This window comes from Pipistrellus kuhlii, unplaced genomic scaffold (assembly GCF_014108245.1).
Source record: "Pipistrellus kuhlii isolate mPipKuh1 unplaced genomic scaffold, mPipKuh1.p scaffold_m20_p_8, whole genome shotgun sequence".
Taxonomy (NCBI): Eukaryota; Metazoa; Chordata; class Mammalia; order Chiroptera; family Vespertilionidae; genus Pipistrellus; species Pipistrellus kuhlii.
The window spans coordinates 65,298,937-65,324,011 of NW_023425584.1; the positions used below are offsets into that span (position 1 = coordinate 65,298,937).

Here is a 25,075-nt window from a genome sequence, read left to right on the forward strand (position 1 = left end):
AAATTCAATCACTGAATTTATTCCTGTATCCTTGTAATCTCTTATCAAACATGTCAATAGATGCCACTATCAAAACCAAAATTATTCACTTACTATACTATCTTAACATATCTTAACATTCAGAATATGTCCTAAAAGACAAAGCTTTTTATTTTTGCCTGATTTTTAGATTTCTGTTTTCTGGTAAGAGGAGCTGCTTTTCAATTTTTTTTTATATAAATAAATTTTCCATTTATTTGAAACTTATTTTGTCAAAGCATTCTTTTATGGAGACTACAATAAGGTATATGTAATACTTCTGTTTAATATATATTAAAAATTTTTGACTGATCACATAACTTAGTTAAATAAGATGAAGGCGAATACTTACATATCCTCTTACTGAGTGAGGGAAGACAAATAGAATTATTAGAAAAAGATGGTATTCTTAGCTGAAGGGGGATGGTGGTGCTTTTGCTTTAAATACACAAAGGGATGTTTCCCCACCAAACACTGCCTGCGTGCAGAATATGCGCTCTGCTTTTTTACTGATGACCACATTCCTCCACTTAGAGTTAAGAAAGTGCATTTACCGTGTCTGAGAAACGGTAAAACTTCTCCAGTGCATAAGCTTCTGTCTGGGATTGAGAAACCAGAAAATCAAGCATACATGATTATATATAATTTCACAATCGGTTTTAATTACATATACCATTTTAACAATCATGTATCAATTAATAGATTTTTCACATATGCAATGTATCCATTTCCCAAAATATGAAATGAACTAAACAAAACAAAACCCTGGATTTTATTATTTTTTTCCCTGAACCAAATTTTAATTACAATATTTGCACGTGGTGTATTTCAAATAGTGGTTAGAAAATAATAAGATATTATTTTTGCTTTTCTGCATTTTTCTAGAGTGCCAATTATTAGAAAATTAATCTTGCTGTCTTTCTTTGAGCTGAAGAAGGAATGTCAAACATTTGTATCCCAATAGTCTTACAGGTGGTAAAACTGAATAAAGAACTTCTACGGATAATTTTTTAAAAGGAGGAACCAGAATTGAGCAAGTAAACTTGTAGTCTATTATGTTATCCACTGGATATTGTGACTGTTTGACATGAGGTGGGAGTAGAAAATGTCTGAGCTCTTAGCCCCCATGTGGACACCACATGTGTAATACTTCTCATTTCTAGAGTTTGCAGTACAGGGTTAGACATTTTAAATTGTAGAAAGGAAGAGAAAGGTAAGGAAATAGAAAGTAAATGTGGAAAAGCAAACAAAAATGAGAAGGGAAAATAAATCAATATTGCCTTATTTATGATTAATGAGATTAGAAGAAGAAATTGTCTTCAGCAACCATTAAAGGGAAACACAAGAGCTTCAGCCCTGGGATTCAGTATTGTTTTGTCCTGTGACAGTGTTTCAGCCAGTACCAGGTCTCAAGAGAGAGAAAGGGGGCACAAACAGCTAGTAAGGGAGGCAGAATAAGGGGAGGAAAAGAATGAAAAGGAGAGTGAGGACGAACTAGAAAAGTCTAAGAAAACTAGCTGACAGGGGCGAGGTCTGGGTAAGGAGATGAAAAAAATTACTCTCCCATCAAAATATGTTTTCATGTATAAATTATATGCTTTCCTTTTCATAACAATTTCATCAAATGCGAGATCTAGCATTTTTTTTTGTCTAGTGAATTAATTACTCAGTATGTCCCAATGCTGATGTTTCTTCCATGCTGCACTGAATTGGATATTTATTGGAGTAGTGATGATTCTCGGGAGTCAATTAGACAAGCCTGAGTAAGTTATTGCTTTAGAAGATGACTAATACTGAGTAGGCTCAGCACTGACAGATCATGGCTTAGTGCTTTGAAAGGTTTTATGAATCTATAAATCATAGTCAATAATTCAGGAACCAGAAGGAATCCTTTAAAAAATTAAATTCTTAAAAATGTGCACTATAGAACTATGAAATTTTTCTATTGCTTAAGACTCCAATTTCTTTAAAAATATTAGCTGGCACATTTTCATTAAAGAAGTAAATATACTGGCCAATAGAAACTCTTCCACACAGAAGAGGAAAGGGGTTATGGCATTGCAAGTCTTCATACGGAGGAACAACCCCATTCTATACATCCAGATCCAATCAGGAGATCACTTCCACAACTTCCTGTGGTCTCCCAATGATGTTTTAAATAACATTTCTTCTAGGTTTAAATTATTAGGTTGATGGACAAAAATAACACTACATTGTGTTTCCCATGGGAATTCAGAAGAAATGTCTTTAAAACATGAAAGTATGCATCAAAAAAGACCTCTTAGTTCTACATGAACATTGAAGTGTTAATAAACAGGTAATATTTGATGGAAACAAAATAATTCATTTAAAAAATAAACAATTTTAATTGCTATATTTGATGACTTGTGTGAAGTAAAACCACCAAAAACCCTCTAACATTGCAAATAAGAAATGATACATTTTTGTTAATGAAAGCAAAAGCTGGTGTCTTTTCAGGAAATACACTAGAAAGAAGTTGAGAAAGCTCTCTTGTCAACAGTATAGCTAGATGTCGCCATTTTCTTCCTGAAGCTATTTTTGACAACTTAAATTTCAGTTGGACAAAACCAAAGGAAAATCATATTACTTAGTCCCCAGTATCCACTTCCTCTCTTCACTTCCTATTAAATATAACAGCCCTTGCTGGTTTGGCTCAGTGGATAGAGCATCAGCTCGTTGACCGAAGGGTCCAGAGTTTGATTCCAATCAAAGGCACATACCTGAGTTTCAGGCTTATCCCCAATAGGGGTTGTGCAGGAGGCAGCCTAACAATGACTTTCTCTCATCATTGATGTTTCTATCTCTCTCTCCCTATCCCTTCCTCTCTGAAATAAATAAAAATATAATATAACAAATTCACTTTTTAGTGAAAGTTGATATCCCAGTGAACCCAATGCATTTAATTGCTTACCTTATTCTTTCTCTTTCGTCGAAATCTCAGAAGTTCTTTGTGCTGTCTTGATACAAAATTTACAGCTGCATATTCCAGAAGTGCTGAAAACACAAAAAGGAGGCATACTGCCATCCAAATGTCAATAGCTTTGACGTATGATACCTAGCCAAGGAAGAGAGAGAGAGAGAGAGAGAGAGAGAGAGAGAGAGAGAGAGAGAGAGAGAGGGAGAGGACAAATTGATTTGTATTATTACTTCCATTGAGAATAAAGCCGAATATCTTATTCTAAAGTATAGCATGTATATACCAGCTTGAGGGGAAAGGGGAAATGGCACCAACACGGTTTTTTCCCTTAAGAATTTTTTCAGACTTTGCAAGTTTTATATATTAGTCATACATCAAAACACATATTTTTGTTAATTTTTTTTTTCAAATGAGTTATTAGATAGTACATATGATGGGAAAAAATAAGATGAAATGTAATTTTACTTTCAGATTAGTATAGTGTAACTAGAAGCCCAGTGCATGAAATTCGTGAACTTGGGGGGAATGGGGTCCCTCAGCCAGGCCTGCGCCCTCTCGCAGTCCAGAAGCCCTCAGGGCATGTCCAGACCATCAGTGGGACATGGACATCCTTAGTGCTGCTGCGGAGATGAGAGAGGCTCCTGCCATCCAGATGTGCTCACCAGCCATGAGCCTGGCTTCTGGCTGAGCAGCACTTCCCCTGTGGAAGCACAATGACCACCAGGGGGCAGCTCCTGCATGGAGTGTCTGCCCCCTGGTGTCAGTGTTTGTCACAGCCATCAGTTATTCCGCCATTTGGTCGATTTGCACATTAGCCTTTTGTTATGTAGGATACTTGAAAAGTATGAAGTCACATTGACATATACCATCATGGTAGTATAATGCTGTTTTCCTTTTTAGCTCCATATTTTCTTCATGAAAAAGTGTTCTATTTTGAAATTATTTTAACCTTACAAATGTTGCAAGAACAGTAAAAAAGAACTCCCACTTCTGTAGTAAACATTTGGTTACATTTGTCTATATATCTCTATCTCTGTTATAATATCTATGTCTATTTCTATATCTGTTCCTTTCTCTCTAAATTATTTGAGTCTAATATTCAGTCATGATGCTCCATTACCCTCAAATACTTACATATATTTTCTAAAGAAAAAAGAACACTCTCATACATGACTCCAATACATCCTACAAAATTAAGAAATTAATATTGATAAAACACCACCACCTAATTTTAAAGCCCACTCCCATTTCACCAGTTGTTTCAATAATGCCCCTTTTAGCAGAAAAACATTTTTCTTTTAGTTCAGGATTTTTGAAAATATATATTTTAAGTGATTTCAGAGAGGAAGGGAGGGAAGAGAAATAGAAACCTCAATGATGAGAATTATTGAGCGTGAAACTCAGGCATGTGCCATGACCAGGAATCAAACCATGACCTCCTTGTTCATAGTTCGATGCTCAACTACTGCACTATTTCTGCAGGGTAGAAATTGCTTTAATCTTGCTCTCAGATTAACTGGACAGTGATTTACTATATATGGCAACTGCTCAAGAATGAAAATTTCCTTTGAGTTTTAGTATAATTTCTTGTAGTATATGTGTATGATACAGCTAAAATGTTATATGTAAGCAGTTTCAGTAAAACCATTACTTTTTGTGGAGTAAGCATGAGATCATTCTTTTTATTGCATACTTTAGGCATGCCAATTAGATGTAGGAGAAAGAATCTCATGTGCCAAGAATTAGGAATAATAATGAAAGATATTTATGATAACTATTTTTTAGGTTTTTCTAGGATGGACAGTTACCTAGAAGTTTGTTTTTCCACTAGTAGAAATAAATGTCCCTTCTCCAAGGAGATATAGTCACAGGAAAGCAGAAAGTGAGGCTAGATGTAGGCAAAAATGCACTAGTTACTTCTTTGGACCAGTGTGTAGCTACCATAGGGAACAAAACGTGACACTTTGGACATCTGACTATTTCAATGTTGCTTATATCTTCTGTATTTTTTCCTTTCTCCTCATCTTTAATATTTGGTCAAGTTATTTTTATCCAATATCAGTCAGTGGAAATCTTGATTAAATACAGGTTGTGGTTTAAAAGAGGAAGTGGCTCAATATTTGGGGAAAACTTATGGTGGAGGGAGAAGCAAAACCAGGGAGAAAACACGTTTCTGCTACCTCTCTCAGATGGCTTTTCTGGCCCTAGGCTAGCCTTTGCCCAAATCTGTTCAAAAATCCCCTGGCACTTGTGCTTACCTGAATATGTTGCATTGTAATTGCTTCTTTCTCTTCCTTTCTTTCCTTCTTTCTTTCTTTCTTTCTTTCTTTCTTTCTTTCTTTCTTTCTTTCTTTCTTTCTTTCTTTCTTTCTTTCTTTTTTCCTTCCTTCCTTCCTTCCTTCCTTCCTTCCTTCCTTCCTTCCTTCCTTCCTTCCTTCCTTCCTTCCTTCCTTTCTTTCTTTCTTTCTTTTTTTTCTGCTTAAACTGTGAATTCTTTAAGGGCAGATGGATCTCTATTTTGTTCACTATGACGAGAGTGTTTGGCATGTGTATACATATTTGTTGAGTGAATAGACAGGTAAATAAAGGTGTAAAATATTAAAATGCAAGGGAGGAATGAATCATAGATGATGATTCATATAATGTTTCACTTTCTGGAGAAATATCTTAGATTTTCATAATTTTCTCTCAAAATCAGGTCATTTCTTCACATCTCTAATGGTGTCAACTTACATATGAAATATGCCAACAAAGGAGCTCTCTGCATTGCCTCCTGTATCTTACCATAAGTGTGACTTCTGCTGGTCAGAATGACCTCTATCAAGCAAAGGGAAGTATGCCCTCATTTTATTCCAGTGCTATGCTAAGTGGCCATCTGTTTGTAAAGCATACATTTAAATCTCATAAATTGTGCAGTAATGCCAGAAATGTCTGTTTGCCTTCAAATGCATGCTTTCCCTGAAAGATGTAATTCTGCTTCCAAAGGTCCTGCCTCAAGCTACACCATTCCTAGAAGAGAATGAGTCATAAAGCACGTGTGTGTTCCTTACCAACCGGAATGTATAGTGACATGACACAGAGAGATTAAATCAGAAGTTTACTTTCCAGATGAATCCAATCAATGTTTTCCATGACAGCAGACATATGCAAACATCCTTCGTGTCTGCCAGGGTTCTGCTGGTTGTGAACAGCTCCCAATTATTGAAGCTTCAAAGCCTACTTTCCTCATTCTCTCCTCTTACCTCATTCATTTATTTCACCTCTTTTTTATTCTCCTTTGCCCTCCCTGCTCCTCCGAGTACAGCAAACTCTGGATCTGGGTAGTTTGGAACTCTAAGCTCAGTAACTTTATACTATAGAGATAGCATTTCTTACTCCAACAATCTGTAATATACTCATAACCTAAAACACACTCCCCATGGGATTCAGAATTATCACCTTTCCATCCCCTAATGCCTCTGGGCATTTTCATTCCAATTCGCTTCATCCTTCTGGAGCACCTAGCCAACAATCCTATCATCCACTGTGCTGTTGGAACCCTAATTCTATGTTAAGCAACCATCTCTCCTCAGTGTTACCCATTAAATACACGTCCAAAATCTGTTTCATGGTGTATAAATTCCTTCATGATTGGCTCCCAAGTTACCTTTCTTACTACATGCATTCCATTCACTTTTTTTTCCATTCAACATTTACTGAACATCATTGATGTATCCAAATTCTGTTCTTAGTGTTGTAGTTAAAGAGATGATCAAGACAGATAAGATCCATTTTAAATTTCTCACTTTAACCCAATGTGCTGCTACTATTCATTTACATATCTTTCTCCTTTCTCCTTTTAGGCTACTATATCCCATGAGCTAAAAACAAGGGTCAGGTCTTATTCATCCTTGTATTTATAGGACCTACCATGGTGCTCATTATACTACAGGCTCTCAAATAATGTTGATTTGATTGAACAATGTGGAGTGATTTATAATCATTGGCCATTTATGATTAGAGAATTAGTTTTAATAGCTAAGATGCCAGGGAATGTTTTTAGTAATGTCCATAGAACTACTTAAGTGTTTTTAGTAGTTGTCCAAAACTAAGAATTTTAATCCTCATAACCACTGAGAAAACTATTCCCATTTTAGAGATGTGGAGACTTAGGCACAGTAAAATAACTTGTCACGTAGCTACCATTAGAGACTAAATCTGAATAATGAAAGGACAGATTAGTGCTCTATAAAAAGGACCCCAGAGAGCTCCCACATCCATCCCACCATCAAAGAACACAACTAGAAGATCCCACATCTATTAACCAGGAAGGGGCCCTCACCAGATACCAAATCTGCCAGTACCTTGATCTTGGACTTCTCAAATTCCAGAACTGTGAGAAATAAATTTCTGTTGCCTCTAAGCCACTCAGTCTGTGCTATTCTGTTATAGCAGCCTGGACTAAGACAGCTACCAAATTGCACAGTTAGGACTTAAATACAACTAACCTAGCTCCAGAGCCTATGAATTTAACTACTATTCTATGTCTAGTTATTAGGCTGCTTCTACTAAAGCACCATTATAAATTTATAACTATGAACACACTATGGGAGAACACACTATATATCAACTTTCCAGCCTCTTTAACTTTTATCTGACAGGTAAAAGTCAAGTCAGTACACAAAATACATATTGTAAAGTCCTCTATACTTTTTGGGTTTGATCCTAAAATTGATAATCAACTTCCTAGCATTGTATTTATCACATAAAAACAATCTAGTTGCTCTAGGGGAGCAACATTAGATCAGGGAAACATTTTTATCCTTTGAAGTACAATGCAAGTCTTTTCAACACCATTCTTACATTAATTACAATGAAGTGTTTTTGTGAGCTAGATCATTGCCTGCTTGTCATATGATAATTCAAGAGGAGATCAGCTTGATAAATTATTTGAGTGTGCAGATTACTGCAAGGCCTTGTCTTTTTTATTCTAAAAACATATTTTATAATGCATGCAAAGGAATATAAGTATTATATATTATGTAGAATTCTTATATCATACTATTTCTCCCCCCCCCCCCAAAAAAATGCATTCATTCTACTTTGCAAAGTTACATGCTTCTTATTATATATATACATATCATCATTATCAATCATCCTAACTATAAAGATTGGAACCAAATCACCTTGGCCCTGGGAAGCAGACATGCTCTGGGAGCTTGTCTGAGCATGGCTTTCTCTACATCTACTCATCCACTGTTACAAGGAAGTGTGCATAGGAGGATTCAAGCTAGGAAAAGATACAATAAAAAAAAAACTCCCAAAATATCACTGGCTTGAAAAAAGAGAAGACATTCCATGTCCACTTTGAGTCTAACGGAGACTCTGGACTATTGCCATTGTCTTCCTCAGTTGGAAAACTGGCAATGACCACAGTTGAGGAAAATCAGGGCACTGTTGGGCCTCACATTTGGTAATAAGTACTCCAGGTCACTGTTCAAAACTCAGCAATCAGAACTACTCACAGTCAGCCCCAACAACATAACAAAGATGTGGAACCCTACCCAGAGAAAGCCGGCCTCAGTGGCTGAGGGAGTGGATGAGGCAGGCACTGGTATTTCTGAAACAAAACACGGGATCCTATAAGCACAGAATTGAGGACAAGTGTGGATTATAATCTGATCACTGCTCAGGATATCTTGAATAGAATAATAAAGCAACTTTATGAGAGAACAAAACCCACTGCTTTACAGAAAGAAGCGGGTCATTATTTCAGTGTGACAGAAAAGGAAACTTCCCTGATCTTCAGCCAAAAATTTGCTCCCACCATAGTGTCAAGTCAAAGTTCTGTAAAATCAATTGGAAGAAAGTGTGAAAAATAGAGTCCAGATGGCCAGTGGGATTGGGCTAGCTGGAGGCAGGCAAAGGTGGATCAGGGAAAATGGGAATATCTGTAATGATGTCAAAAATAAAATAAAGAAAAAAAATTAAGAAAAAATAACAGCGTCCAGATAGTGAATCTCTGAAGTCATTTAATTTTGTGCTCTCTGATTCAGAGAGATACTTAGATTGCATATGTCTGAGGCACTCTTTCATCACTAAATTGACTTTTACACTAGTCTGTGATAAGATTACTGGGCAACAACAGTTTTAGTTTATATTCTCTTACAAGTATGTTGGATGAGCCGTGTTAGAAGTTCAGCACCATACACTATTCTGTAGTTGAGAGGCCTGCCAATATGCATGCCTTTCCCCTACTTCACTCAAAGGTGGTCAAACGTTTTGCTTCCTGGGACCAATAACGTCCTGTACTACAGCCCGAACTATAAAATGATAGTAAATTACACTTACTAAATTATAAATTATAACCCAGACTACTGCTCATCAATCCAGAAATACAAATTTAAAAATGCATTTACAAACATCCACAACTTTAATTTAATAATAAGGAATTGATTACACCAGAACCCAGACATAACTATGTATGGTGCCCAGTGGGTAGCAGACTTATTGGGGGGATCACTTCGAACATTATATAAATGTCTAGCCACTCTGCTCTACACCTGAAATTCATATTATATTGAACGTCAGCTATAGTTGAAAGTACAAAAACAAAACCAGGAGTTTACAAAACAAAATATCTCGTGTAAACCTGTCAACCAGGTTTATTATCAGGTGAATTTTCCAGGAATCACTTGAGAGTGATTACTTTGTCAATTCTTGGTTCAATTTGCATTTTATTTAATAAAATGGTACAAAAATCACAGGGCATTTCTTTTGATTAGCTAAAATAGCCCTTTGACTAGGGTGAGGTGTTTTCCCCTTACTGACAATCAATCCTGGCAGATTCTCCCAGTTCTGTAGAATTGTCTCATACACTATGATAAGCAATTCTGGCTGTGGAATGGTCAAGTGACTCAAGTATACAGCTCAATGCTTTTCTGAGACAGGCTGAACATTGTATTACTTTTGTTCTGGGTATTTTATTTCAGATCACATTGGCTATTCATTCATCTTTGGCTTTGTAAAACCCAAATTGTAGGACAGTTAATACCACCTTTCTCCCTCATATAAAACCTGTAGAAGATTTTTGCCCTTTGTAATGTTTATCGGAAAAATAATATTAGTCTCAAAATCATGTTGATCTTCATTTAAGACCTAAAGCCAGAGAGAGAAATAATATAAACAATGGCAAAGGATGAAATAATGTTTTAAAAACAGGTGGTGAAAGGGAGTAAAGCTGATATCTAAGCTAAAGGAACTGTCAGGAAGACAGTAATTAAAGTTTGAGTAATAAACAGTGAGTCACACAGCACAGGATGCTGTGAGCTTTGACATGTATCATCCTGGAGGGCAACACAACAGCACAGTCCTCCCGATGTCACATTCATGCTGGCTAGGATCCTCCTAATTCTTCATGGATGAAGGATGCTTAGAACACCAAATTTATTTTCCACATAAAAGTTTTTATTTTAAGGAATAAAATGTGCCTGGCTGGCATGGCTCGGTGGTTAAGTGTTACTTTATGAACCAAGAGGTCACGGCCATGCCTGGGTTGTGGGCTGGATCCCCAGTTTGCAGGAGACAGCTGATCAATGATTCTCTCTCATCATTGATGATCCTATTTCTCTTCCTGTCTCTTCCTCTCTGAAATCAATAAAAATGTATTTTTTAAAAAGGAATAAGATATAATAGGAATGCATAAGAACAGAACTGCATCCAAAGTGATAAACTTGGCTAATTCCTCCAGCCACCAGATAAGACAAGTGTAACCAGAATGGCTAAGGGAGCCCTGGCCAGGGTGGTTCAGTTGGTTGGGCATAGTCCCGTGCACAAAAAGTTGCAGGTTCGATTCCCACTCAGGGCACATGCCTGGCTTGTGGGCTCAATCATGTTTCTTTTTCTCCCTTCTTCTTCTTCTTCTTCTTCTTCTTCTTCTTCTTCTTCTTCTTCTTCTTCTTCTTCTTCTTCTTCTTCTCTCTCTCTCTCTCTCTCTCTCTCTCTCTCTCTCTCTCTCTCAAAAAATAATTTAAAAAAACTTTAAAAAAAACTGAAAAAAGGGACTAAGATTTTGAAAGGTTATCTCTCATTTCTGTTGTAGCTATGGGAGTTTTACAATCATCAGTTTTATAGGATATGACTCAAGTTTACACTTAGATGAAACTGTAAGATCTAATTGTTGGAAATGATTCTTAGCTACATGCTGTTACTTATTGGCATTTATTAATATAGTGTTTGGTTTGGTTTTTTTACCTGCTCCGTTAAGTTGACTTCTCTCTCTTCTGCATTTTAATATTGGATATTTTGTGTTTCCACAACATCATCTTTATTGTAATAATCTACTTCATATGCCTGTGTTTTCTGAGTTCTAAGGCCTTCATTTATAACTTCAAACAGAAATGAAAAAGACATAAAGCCTGGTAGGTGCTTTTCCACACTGATTTTTGGATCAAATTCTTTATTCTACTGGGAAGGGGGAATTTTGTAACCATTATTATCTGTCAGGAGTGTTTGTGGTATGGTTCTAGGATATACGCGGATGCAATAAAGGGAGTTTAAGACATTATTTAAGTAAAGTTATCTCAAAGTTGCATATATACATATTTTTGTTTTTAAATTTACTTTAATGCTAAAGCTAATGCATTATGTCATTTCAAAAATATTTTAACTTTGTTATTGATAATATTTTTTTTTCTAATTATGCCTTCAGATTTAAGAATTTATGTAGTGTTTCTTTGTCAGTGTCAACTACAGAGGACATGCTTAATAACTGCTAATTTTCAGCTTAATGAGCTCTATTAAGCCCATTAAATGTAGGCTTTAAAGTAAAATGTAGAACAAGAGATACCTATGAATACCCATTCCTCTCATTGTAAGACTCACCTATGTTTAGGAATTATCTGTTTTAAAAAGCACTTATCAAATTGGATGATATTTGTGTGCATTGTGTCTTATGATTTTAATAAAAAGGTATGAATAATTATTTCATTTCCTGTGCCTTTTTCTTTTTCTCTTTTCCACCTAAAGAATGTAATATGGAACCAAATTATTATGTTCAATGAAAATTTTAAAAAATTAAATATATTGCCCACCTCAAAAAATGCATTATAAAGTATATTTACTTGTTAACTACTATCACATTAATAAACTTTAAATGAACCCACTTGCATCACATTTGTACTAAAGTTTATTGAAGTATATTTTGACTAAATATTAGAATCTTGTATTTAAATGGTGAAGACCACAATATTACTAAGAGCAATAGTTACTAATTGCGATGTTAATAGGAAAACCCAACTGCTCTGTAGCCCCTCCCCCTATTTCCATCATTGCTGACATTTATAACTTCCTCTTCTTTAAAACTGCAGGGTATTTTTGAGAAGGATAATAGCATATATTTTGAGAACTAATTAGATAAGAACACAATTGTGAATAGAAGTCCTTCATTTTTTTATTTTTTTAATGTAATGTTACTTATAGATCTCTGTGCACCCACACAATGATGCTATTCAAATAAAAAAATAACCATTCAATTTATATTTTCTAACACCTGTAATCACTTGTTTAGCTGGCATCTTTGTGAAAAATAAAAACTTAATATGTTTTCTAAGAACTGATATTTTTATTATGCTGTGAGATAGATATATGCAATATTTAAATTCTTTTTCATTAATTTGGTGACTCTAAGGTGAAAAACAGTGCTCTGCATTAATAAAAAGTAATTTAAGTTCTCACCTTCTTTTAGAGCGATGAAAAAATTACATACTCTTGCTTTTCAAATTAAGTCAATATTTAAAGGCTCAGTACTAAGTAAATGCTTAAAAGGTCACGTTGTCTTTAAATATCTGCATGACATTTACTCAATAGACACATACTGTGGACTGAGTTACATTCTAAGGATCAAAATACATACAAGATAGTTTGTCCTTTCAAAAAACTGCTCCTCGTGAGTTTCACAGACAAAGTGAATGGGAGGAAAATGAGAGGAAACAATTTAGGGTAAATTTTCATCAGCTACTGGCTTCCATGAAATATTTACTTGAATTGGTTAGCCACCTTTGAAATTTAAGATGTTTCTTATTTTTTAATGATTGGTAACTCTAGGCCAAAGGACATGGCCATGGTGGTGGGGCAGAATGGAGAGATCACATAGAATCTTCCCACTTTCTTTTCTCCACCCTTTTGTCCCTTCTTGTTTTCCTTGGTTTTTGTTGATATGACAGATTCAGGTCTAAGAAAGGAGATAGGAAGTTTTAGCAATAGTAGGATCTGAGGTAGATAAGACTATTTGTTGACAAACCCTATTTTCCTCTGTTTCTCTCCTGGGCTTCCCTGGGTGGGGAGTAGAGTCCCCCACTTGTTATGACTTGGAATGAGGACAGAAGTGACTGTTTACCTTTCATATCTCTGCTCACCCCCTTGCTTTCCTGCACTCCTCCATGGGAAAAGCATGCTGTCAGTATCTGAGGTCCCAAAATGAGATGACCCAGGGAGAGGACCTGCACCCACTTTGCAGCCTAAACCCAAGCCCAGCCTAAATCAGCCAATCTCAGACAAGCCCAGAAGAGGGACAGGCAAAGCATAGGCCTCTGAGCAAGAAAAAACCTGATAAGTCATTGAGATTTGGAGATTGTTTATAATGCAAAATAATTGCAGTATACCTGCATTGAAGCAGTGCCTATAGCCCCATGAATCTCATAATGTATTGTGTTAAGAGCTAGGGTTTGGATGAACTTGGAATCTAGAGATTTCCCATCCCTGCCAAGTTTACGTTTGGGTGGGTGTGCGTGTGTGTGTGTGTGTGTGTGTGTGTGTGTGTGTGTGTGCATGTGTATGCATGCACATATCTTTCTGTTTAACATCCTAATTTCAAGAGTCTCTGATATGATAATGACTTTGAAGCTCATTTCTAAAAGACTAAACTAGTGTGTACATGGTGACACTCATCTATTTCTGTGAATGATACAAAATGGAATACACGAACCAGAGCTAGACCTTAGCTGGTCCCTATGAAACAGAATGAAAAAGGAATGGGAGTAGATCCCTAATAGGAAATAACTGATCTTTGGAAGGAAACAGAAGGGGTAAAGTGTATGTAATATTGTAGAATACCCATGCTTTCCCAGAGTTCTTTCTAGAATCCATAGTTTCTAAATTAAAATAATATTTTGTCCCTTCTCTTTTATTTCTAGCCATCCCCTTGCTTAATAAAGAATATAATTCCCCCAGTTCCAAGATCTTAACAAGGTATTAGTATAAATCAAATTTATACTAAAAAATAATTAAATAAGCCGAAACTGGTTTGGCTCAGTGGATAGAGCGTCGGTCTGTGGACTGAAAGGTCCCAGGTTCGATTCTGGTCAAGGGCATGTACATTGGTTGCGGGCACATCCCCGGTAGAGAGTGTGCAGGAGGCAGCTGGTCAATGTTTCTTTCTCATCGATGTTTCTAGCTTTCTATCCCTCTCCCTTTCTCTCTGTGGAAAATCAATAAAATATATTTTAAAAAAGAAAAAAAAAAGAATCAACCAACAAATCATAACTAAGTAGAACAACAAGTAGATGTTTCTCTTAAAAATATATATATATATTAAATATATATAAATATTAAATAATTATTACCATCCCCTTTTTTACCCTGATTAAACTTAACCCTTTCAGGAAAGACTTTTACATCTCTTTAAAATACCACACAATGTTGAGATCTCAAAGAATATGAAAGAAAGGTTTGTGGTGAGTAGCTCTTACCTTTAACTAAACTGAATACTTGTTCTGCATATGGGGTAGATATGGCCATAGGAAAAGAAAGGAGAGAGAACACTTTATATCAGTGTTTTCAACCTTTTTTGGGCAAAGGCACACTTGTTTCATGAAAAAAATCACGAGGCACACCACCATTAGAAAATGTTAAAAAAAATTTAACTCTGTGCCTATATTGACTATATATAAAGTAATTCTCTTGAATAGGAATCAAATAAACACAAAGAAAGTATTTTATAATTACTTTATTATGAAATATTAAGTAAACAAAATAGTGAAAAATTATAAAATTCTTGTCTTGTCTGCACCTACGGCACACCAGGCAACATCTAGTGTGCCGCGGAACAGCGGTTGAAAAACGCTGCTTTATATGTTCAAGTCTATTTCTAACAGAGGAGGAGATCTTAATGTCCAAGTAGCAGATCTTAAGGTCTAAAGCCACAAATACATCTTTTCCTCCTCTTCCTGGGCTTTCATTTAAACTAAGGAAAATTATCCAGTTTATTCTCTGAAGTCTGAGCCCTTGGTCAGAAATTTAGAAGTTTTAACTTTTTTGACAATTCCATGCGGTTACCTTATAAGGATATCAAGATTAAAATGTTCAACCAGAGATCAGTCACCTTCACCAAACTCCCCATCAGTATTTATCCCAACTACTTGCCCAGCTACTCGCCCAAATGTTATGCTTCACTCCTGCCTTTTCTTCAATCCTCAATGTCCAGTTCATGAGTAAATCATGTCTATTTCACCCCTAAATACACCTTCACAAAAAAAATCTACCTGTTTCTAAATCCATCTGCTACAATCTATCTCTGCTGCTACCAGTCTAGCTGAACCATCATCTGCTCTGGACAACAACAATTTGCTCTCCTTCCACTTCCACCCCTTCTATCTATCTCCACGGGGAAGTCAGAGTGATAGCACTGCTTATTGAAATCCTTCCAAAACCACCCCAACTAAACCTATTCTTTACCATGGCCCACAGTCACCACCATTTTCTCATTCACTCTTCTTCAGTGTTAGGAAGTGTTCATCAAAATATACAACTTTAAAAAGTTGATTTCCAAGAGAATGCACCATCACCCTCACTGGGCCACTGATGAAGGTACTACAGAAATGCCAAGTAGTTTCAAGTTCCAAGAAATGAATCACAGGAGTTTTCTTGCTTTGGGTTATTACATGCTTCATTTATCACAACACTATAGAGGCCAGTGTCAGAGAGAGGTCTCAACTCTGTAGTTAAGGTGCTGGTTAAGGTATGTTCTTTGAGACTCTCTACTCTGAGTCCTTTGTATTCTACAAGAGATTACTGGCAAAGAGCCAGGACAAAACACTAAGTAGTTACCATAAACTAATGATTTATTGTTTCTTCCTCCAACACCCGATAATCCGATTGTTTTCCTGAATTTAATTTGTTTTCCTGCTTCCTAGATTTTGTCAGTAGGACAATGGTGGTTGTTTTAGTGTACGTCTTTCTGGCATCTAGGAATTCTTTTGTGAGGCTGAGAGCAGCAGATCTTAAGGTCCAAGGTTTCAGACATCTGTTTTTAAATGCAAATGTGAGACTCTTGCATCTAGCCTTTCTAGTCCCTCCCCATCCCATCACAGAATCAGAATTTTAAAGAAATGTTCTACTTTTTTAAATGATTTCATCACAATAGGTTAATTCTTGTTTATTCTGGCTATTTATCGTCTGCCTTCCCTGACTTCTAAAGTATTTAATTAAATTAAATATGCTCAATCTCCCATTCCTCAGCTATCACAAAGCCTAAAATGATATGGTCACCTTCTCTTAAGATATCACCTTACTAATCAATTCTTTTTTGTGGCTTGGAATGAAATATTACCAAATTTCCAGTGGTCATTGTCCCTATAATTTGAGAGATGTAGAAGTTTTCTACACATTTATGTATATAATTAAAAAGTGCATTCTTTCCCTGAGATCACAGTGAAATAAATGCCTTAAAAATCTTTAATTTTTGAAAAAAAGTTTGTCATCCCAATCCTTCTTTTTCTTAAAAACAAAACAAAAAACAAAACACAAAAAAACTCATGTCTCTATTTTTTATAATTTACTGCTTTTTTAAAATCTCTGCTTCTTCCACTTAAATAATCTTATGGTCTCCCAATTGTGCCTTAGTCTCAGTATCCAAATATCTTTATGTTGTGCCTCTTAGAAGCTGAACTTTCCTAATATAAAGCATTTTGTGTTCCTCTTTCTGATTGGCAACTTACAGAGCAAATAAACTTTGATTTCTGTTTAGCTCATGAGGAAAATCAATGAGGACACTGGCAATTTCCTTTACAAATTACTCAGAGAGGCCTTGAGACATTGAGACATATACAGGAGTTGGCAAAAGTAGGTCTACAGTTGTTCCTATGGAAAAAGACACGTAGGATATGATGATTATAATAGCTTTAATAACTCAAAAGAATGTCACAATGCAACTGTAAACCTACTTTTGCCCACCACTATATAAATAAGCTTTGAGAATAATTAGTTTAACCTTATATGCAGATTTACAATTTTAACTAAGGCAGTATTTTACAAAACACTAGTTGATATGCATAATTTTGAAAATACCATTAGGTGTTTAAAAAACAAACCTCATTTTGAAAGGCAACCATTAGATCTTAGCAAGGCAGAGGGAGCATTGCTAAATATCAAGTTCTTCCCATATTAAGTAACGTTTTTAGTAATAAAATATTCTGTCATCAACTTTTATTTATTGGAACATTTTAATCTAATAAATTGAAACATAGAATCCAATTCATAGGAAGGATTATGGGAGCCATGACTGTATATTTACAATGTACTTGGCATCGTAATTAGATTGCATCAAATGCACACAAAAAGTGAATACCATTTTAAAAAATATATTTTTATTTATTTCAGAGAGAAAGGGAGATGGAGAGAGAGATAGAAACATCAATAATGTGAGAGAATCATTGATCGGCTGCCTCCTGCTCACCCTACACTGGGAATCAAGCCCGCAACCAGGCATGTGCCCCAACTGGGAATCAAGCTGTGACCTACTGGTTCATAGACAGATGTTCAACCACTGAATCGCATCATTGGGGTAAATAAATATTGTTTTATTATATCTCTGTCATTGCAAAGGAAATAGAGAAGCTCATTGCAAGTTATAGTTACTTAATTTGGAGAGAAGAAATATCTTTCTTAGAAGACATTGGGAAGAAGAAAATAATTTTCTATTGTTCTGTTGCCAAATAGATGAAAAGAGAGACCATGTTTCATTTCAACATATCTTCTGAAAAAAATGGGGTCATTTAAAAAAAACTCATAAAGAAAACAGCTTATTTTAATTCTGGAAGCTCAGCATAGCCTAAAATTGTGGTATTAAATAAGCTTTCTTTTTTATTGACCTGTGGCTGCCCAAAATAATATATTTAACTCAGAGTACAGCAATATTGGCACTCCCATATAATACTTGTGAAATACAAGTATTTTAGTATACATTTTGCTGATGGGAAATTTAGCAATACATTTCAATATTTACAGCTATTTGAGCAGCAATTCCAATTCTAAGAATTTATACTAAGAAAATGACACAAATATAAAATTATATATGTGCATGTATATGTGTGGGCACGTGTATATATTGTATAAACACATATACATGTATATGTACATATATTTATAACATTCATTACATGAATGTTTATTATTGTGCTAATCCTAATAGTAAGTATATTATTATGGTACGTCCATACAATGGAGTATTGTGCCATCATTTAAAATTACTGTATAGCCTGGCTGGCATGACTCAGTGATTGAGCATCAACTTATGAACCAGAAGGTCACAGTTTGATTCCTGGTCAGGGCATGTGCTTGGGTTGTGGGCTGGATCCCCAGTGTGGGGCATGCAGGAGGCAGCTGATCAATGATTCTCTCTCATCATTGATGTTTCTCTCTCCCTCCCTCTTCCTTCCACTCTGAAATCAATAAAAATATTTTTAAAAGTAAATAAATAATAGAGTTACTGTATAGATTTACTATATCTATGTATTTGATAGATTTCTAAATGTAACACCATCTATAAATGTAAAATTCTATAGTGTATCAGAGTATTATTGATGTTTAAATAACTGGGGGTTATAACTATAAATATATGATATCATTGGTTTGCAAATTTTTTTTCTTTTTTTAACTTATCTTTGCTGTTGAGAGTATTATAGATGTCACCCGTACTGGCCCCATTGACCTGGTTTCCAACCCTCCCTAGGTCTTCATCACACTATTGTCTGTGTTCATCAATTTTGCATATGTGCAAACTGTTTTTGTTTATCAATTTTTATGTTTTACAAATGTTTCTGCCTTGGTCATTACTCAAAAATCAGTTATGAATAATAAGTACTAGTGAAAAAGATCTGACAAAAACTAACGATGGTATATATATATATATATATATATATATATATATATATATATATAAAATACACACACACACACACACATATTTGGGCTAATTAATATATTTGTATGTCTGTTGTGTGCACTTACCTTTGGTAAGGAAGCTCGGGATCCTGAACTCTGTGTGGTCATAGTCAGCACAGTAGTTATTCCCAAAGCTACCCTGGCTGGAGCAGCATCCATATTGATCCAGAATGAAACCCATGACAGAATAACAATCAGGAGACTGGGAATATACATCTGGATCAGATAGTATCCCATTTGTCGTTCAAGATGAAATCGCACTTCTATGCATGTAAACTTTCCTAATTGATTGCAAAATAAAGACAGTAATTGGTAAAAGTAGGTCTTTGTTTTGGCATCACATCTTGCAGGTTTCCCCCATAATTTTGACCTAAAATTTTCCATTACAACAAAAAGGGATCCTAAATCATATATGCAAATCCATTTCTGAAAAGTATTTTTCTTATTTTTCTGCTAGCATCTAGAAGAAGAGAATGTCGCTTCTAGATGCTAGGAAGCGAAATAGTATAGTATTCTTATTACTTTCAGGAAATAGTCTAGTATTCTTATTACTTCACACTTGATTAACACTGCATACTTGTCAAACTACTGAAAGGTCCATTATTTCACTTGATTCTAACAAATACCTCTGAGATTGATAAGAGAAATTACTCAGTGACTGTGTTGTTGTTTTCTTGTTCATTGACTGTTTCTGGTGCTTTCAAGTATTTATTTAGAGTCAGGTACTACTATTTGTTCCAGAAGCCTTTACATTGACTTTAAAGTCAGTGCTAAAGAATAAATACAATTAAAGCTGAATAGTTCCTTAAATGCAATATCTGTAATTTATTTTATGCATTGATAGTTTAGAAACTATTAATGCTAACAAATAGGAAAACATATTATTTCCCATTGATAACTTCAAACATAACTTAAGAACACACCTAATAAAAAGAAACCTAAGATACATTTGTTCTATATATTCATGCCTTTGTGTCTCTATTAGAGTAATTAATAGAGGCATAAATTGTGGTTTAATTAAACATTTTGTTGACATTTATGCTTCTCCCCTGGTTCTATTCCCTACTCTATTGCCATGTTACCTCTCCTTAAAATAGTTGTTTATCTGAACCATCTAACTCTTGGTTTTATTCTTTCCGTATTCAAACTATTTTAAGAAGGATAAGGTTAAGGAGTTAATACACTGGTATTTCTTTAAGAGACATTCTCTAATCTTATTATAAGAGAAAGAATCAAAGAGCAGAGCTGGGAAAATTGCTAGTATATATATTGCTAGTGTAGGGTTCAGTACAAAATTTCTATTATTGTGACCTGAGCCACATGCTCCAGAATTGCATGGTCTGGGCTGCAGGAAGAAGGGATGGATGAGATTCCAGAGCTTAAAGTTTTAACAGAGTTTCATAAACTCTGGGAAAGTTGGATTCCTCATTTAAGTGTTTAGTAGTCAGAAATATATATGTGCCAGCTACACATGATCCTTTTATCAATTTATCAAATACATACAGAATGCAGAACTACTCTTGAAGTATATGAAAATACTTTAGATGTTTAAAACTCTTAAAATATAATTTTAAAAGTTTTTTCTTTAAAATAATGAAATAAAATAAAGCAAGGATAATAAGGCATTTTCATGATATAACTGTTAAACAATTCAAGTAATCTCATGGTATAATCAGCAACAATTGCTAACCATTTGGGTACTTTGAATACATTCTTTACAGTTCATATGATTTTCAAGAAAAAGAAGCCCTCATTGTGAGGATATGTTTAACAGGGTGACTATAGTTGGTAACATCGTACTGTACAACTGAAATTTGCTAGGAGTCTAAAACTTAAATGTTTTTGCATGCACACATCAAGTAAATATAGGAGGTGATGAATATGTTAATGAACTCAATGGGAGAATCATTTCACAGTGTATACTTATATCAAATCATCACGTTATACACTAATGATCTTATAATTTTAGTCAATTATCCTTCAACAAAATTGGAAGGGAAGCATTTTTGCTGATATATACCTAAAGGAAAATTTTCCTGTTTAGATTAAAATGGTTCCTCTCCCCCTTCTTCCTAGGGTGGACAGGCTTCTTAATATTCCCAGATGAACAGACAAATTTATCCACTCTATTATTTCCCTCAGTAAATATTTACTGAGCATCTGTGTACTTCAGCAGATCCTAGAAATACAGAAGTGGATACAATCCTTAACTTTATTAATGTATGGTAATGAGAGAAACAAATAACATATAGGTACACATGTCAGTTGAAGGTATAATTCCAGACAATGAGAGCAGGAGGAGGAAGGGAGTAGATTTGGGTGTTTAACATGTGCTGGTGATGAAGAGTCATTGGAAGAGCAGCCCTGAAGTATGTGAGAGTACAGGTTTGGGTTAATTTGGGGAAAGAGGCTTGGGAATAGAAGAAAGAGTAAGTACAAAGGACCTGAAGCAGGGATGAGTGTGGTGAATATAAGAAAGTGATCCAGTGTAACCATGTTCAGAGCGAGGCAAAGAGAAGCAGAAGAGGGTCTGGGCCAAGTGACACCACCAAGTTTGTGCCGCCTTGTTACAGCAGCCTGCAGAAACAACCCACCACCCAAAACCTGCAGAAACAACCCACCACCCAAAACCTGCAGAAACAACCCACCACCCAAAACCTGCAGAAACAACCCACCACCCAAAACCAACCCTAGATGCTTCTTAGTATTTTTCGGAAAGTTCTTTGTCATTCAAACTGCCCCTAGAGGGTTGAGCAAGGACACTGGTGTTGTCCTGTCTGCCCGTTGTTGTCTTGTAGAGGTGTTCAACTTGAACTCTCTGCTAAATGAATATGAGCCTCCCTCCTGAGGAACTGTAATAAGGGGTGAGAAAAGGGCAGCAACTTTCTCACCTGATGGTGAATGGGTTAAGAAGTAAAAAAGATTAAAGGCCTTTATAGTAAAAAGTCAGATCACAGTTCTGGGAAATGCTGAGCCCAAGAAGAATCAGTTATTGTAATAAAGTGATAAAGACAGCCCTGATGAAGGGGGGGGGATGCATTAACCACACAGGAGGGATGGAGGACAATTTAACAGAATGTGTAGGAATAGATTAGACAGTTAGTATAGATATTATGGAATAAACTGTATCAGTTGAGAGAGGTGAGCAGATCTCATGAATGTACTGAATCTATCACTTCTTTATGTGAATAACTATCTTTGGCTTCTATCCTCAAAGGCAAAAGATACTGTGTCTGTGTGAATAGTAGGTGCTTAAGTAACCATACCTTAAATGCATAAAATTGTGGCCAAAACTTTAAGCAACTGATGTCTTAAAAATTTTTTAAAAGCATTTTTTTTCCTTTTGTTAACAAACACAATGTTTTACATCCCAAGAAGCGTTAAAAGTAAATTGTATTATTCACATAGAAATTAAAGAACTTTTTTTGGAAACATCATTACTATGTAATTATGAGTTTTTCACACAAACATATTTAAAATGTAATTAAACACCAAACATTTCTTTGGTCCCATACAAACTGGTTATATAACAAAAAAGCACCTCTAACTTTCCATATTCTGTTCCATTACTATGGAAAACATTGAGCTATAAATAGTAAAAATAATTAACCTAGCACCATAATTAAGAAGCATCTAACTACCATAAAACCACAAGTTGTAATGCAGCATACCTGTGTTGTAATGTTTAGTGCAGTATCGTAAATCTTTCTCTTCTTTCAACAGAAATTGGGGCAAAGTGAGTCCTTCTGCCACTTGTACAGGTGCCTCATCTTGCCATTCAAAAATGAGGTCATTCATTGTGTATCCAACTATAGGCAAAGCATAATAAATAAATAAAATATATATAGCATTAAAGGGCATTCAAAGAGATGAAAAAAGCACACACTCTACTTGTACTACTTGTACAGTTTACAGTACATGGAATGGGAAGACCAAACACTGTCATCTTAACTCTATCCATTGAACTACTCAATCTCACAAAATTCTACTGAAATCTATTCATATAGAATACTTATCAAATAATGTAATAAAGTGTAGTAAGCTACTAATAAGTACAACATACATATACATTCTTTCCTTGGTATGGGTAACTACTGGATTAATTCAACAATTCATTTTGGTTCTACTCCATTGGATTTCTGCTCACCATCTCTCAAATTATTCAGGACTTTTTCCAACTGAAATGGAAATTGTCACAGGTTAGGGAATAATCTCAGCTATAACAATAAGAGGGTGGGGTAGAGAAGTACCAGAGCTGATACCTTCCTTCGTTTAATAATTAACTATTTTAGTTTATGGTAGGTTCTAAGTCCCAAAATGAAGAAAATAATATTTTAAATAGAAATGTCTGCTATTCAGAAAAAAATCAGAGTACAAAGAAAATCCACAGGAAGAAACTCTTACACTTACAAAGAGTTCAGGAGAGAATGAACTAATGTATTTTGCAATAAAGAGGCACCTTCTAGCAAATTAAATTTCACATTTCTATTGGAGAATTACTTAAGAAAGAGCAGAATTGTATATTTTCCTTCCTTCTGAGTGAGAACTTAATTAAATGTACATTTGGAAGCTGCTGCAGAGAGAGCTTGAAGTCAATGGAATCATAGGGGAGTCTTGTTACAATGCACAACCACCACCGAGGCAGAAAGAGAGAAGCAGCAGATCTGGTCTCCAAACTAAGTCAAGTGTTCAAGTAAATAAAGCAGAAGGTCTAGGTCCAAGAAGCAAGGGAAACTATCCCCAAGAAATTTTCTTGTAGCTTGTATTGTAAGGGAGAGGCCATAAGCATGATTAAAGTCAGTAGGCTTGGTGCACATTAGGCCAAACAGAATAATGGGTAAGGGAGGGAACTGATTACCTTTCCTCCTTCCTCCAATATCTGGAAAAGAATAGGTCTAGCTGTGGTGGGAGTGGCTTAATTCAGAGACCCAACTGCACCCACTGACTCTAGGGAATACCTGGCATTGGCCACCCACCTAGCAATGGGGATGGTAGTCACAAGGACATCAGTGATTAGAGGATCTCTTTAGATTATCTGGATTTTGCTGTCAAATTTAATAGCAGTACTACCATCAGTGTAATAGATCCTTCATGGAGCATGCACTACTTGGTAGAGTTTGTAAAATCATCCAGATTGCAGGGGTCCATCTGAATTCTGGTTCCAGAGAGATGTGGAAGATAGAGAGTCTGCAAGACTATGCTCTGGACCTCTGGATGTAGCACAGCAAGGACTTGATGGACTCACTCATACTGGAATACATTTCATTGAACCCTTCAAGTAATGATTTGGTTGCTAATCATAGAAGGTTTTACTTATAAATCCTTTGATGTATTTATTATAAATACTATCTTACATAGAGAGAAAATAGATGCACATTTCTCAAGGATCAAAAGATAGTAAAATAGGCACCAATTCTTATTTGCTTCATGTACCTTTATCCTTCCATACCTGAAATATCTAAAGACACAATATGTGCAGTTTTGTCCCAAGTTAGACAGATAAATGGAGAAATGAACTGAACCTCATTTTGTTTTTACATTCTACATTTTTCTTAAGCTTCTGTGAAAAAAAAAACTCACCCTCTGAAATTGCTTCAAAAACAAACTTTCATTAGTCTCCAATGCCATTAATAGGGCAGCATATTTAGCTTGCTCTTGTATTAAATAATCATCCACATGAAATGATTAAGGTCTGGGCATTTCGTAATCAAACTATGCTTCTTCATTATGGCCCATACTATATTTAAGTTGGAAATCATTATGGTCCGTACTATATTTAAGAGAAAAAAATAGTACTATGGCATGTTTAAGGGATAATTCATTATTCTGAGCAACTTACTAGATATCCAAGGAAAATAACTAAATGAGAATTTTACTTCAATAGACCTTCAAACGTAGCTTAAAAAAATATATCAATACTCT

The 25,075-nt window shown here is 35.3% G+C and overlaps 1 protein-coding gene across 1 annotated transcript in view; it reads right to left on the minus strand.

The window, feature by feature from the left end:
• GLRA3 (glycine receptor alpha 3) overlaps positions 1-25,075 on the minus strand; it is a 136,986-nt gene that overhangs the window by 19,083 nt on the left and 92,828 nt on the right. Inside the window, exons 6-8 of the mRNA XM_036424940.2 lie at positions 22,825-22,962; positions 19,220-19,434; positions 2,951-3,094 (exon numbers count right to left, since the gene is read on the minus strand). Of these exons, the coding sequence (XP_036280833.1) occupies positions 2,951-3,094; positions 19,220-19,434; positions 22,825-22,962 (497 nt within the window). The remainder of the gene's footprint in view (positions 1-2,950; positions 3,095-19,219; positions 19,435-22,824; positions 22,963-25,075) is intronic.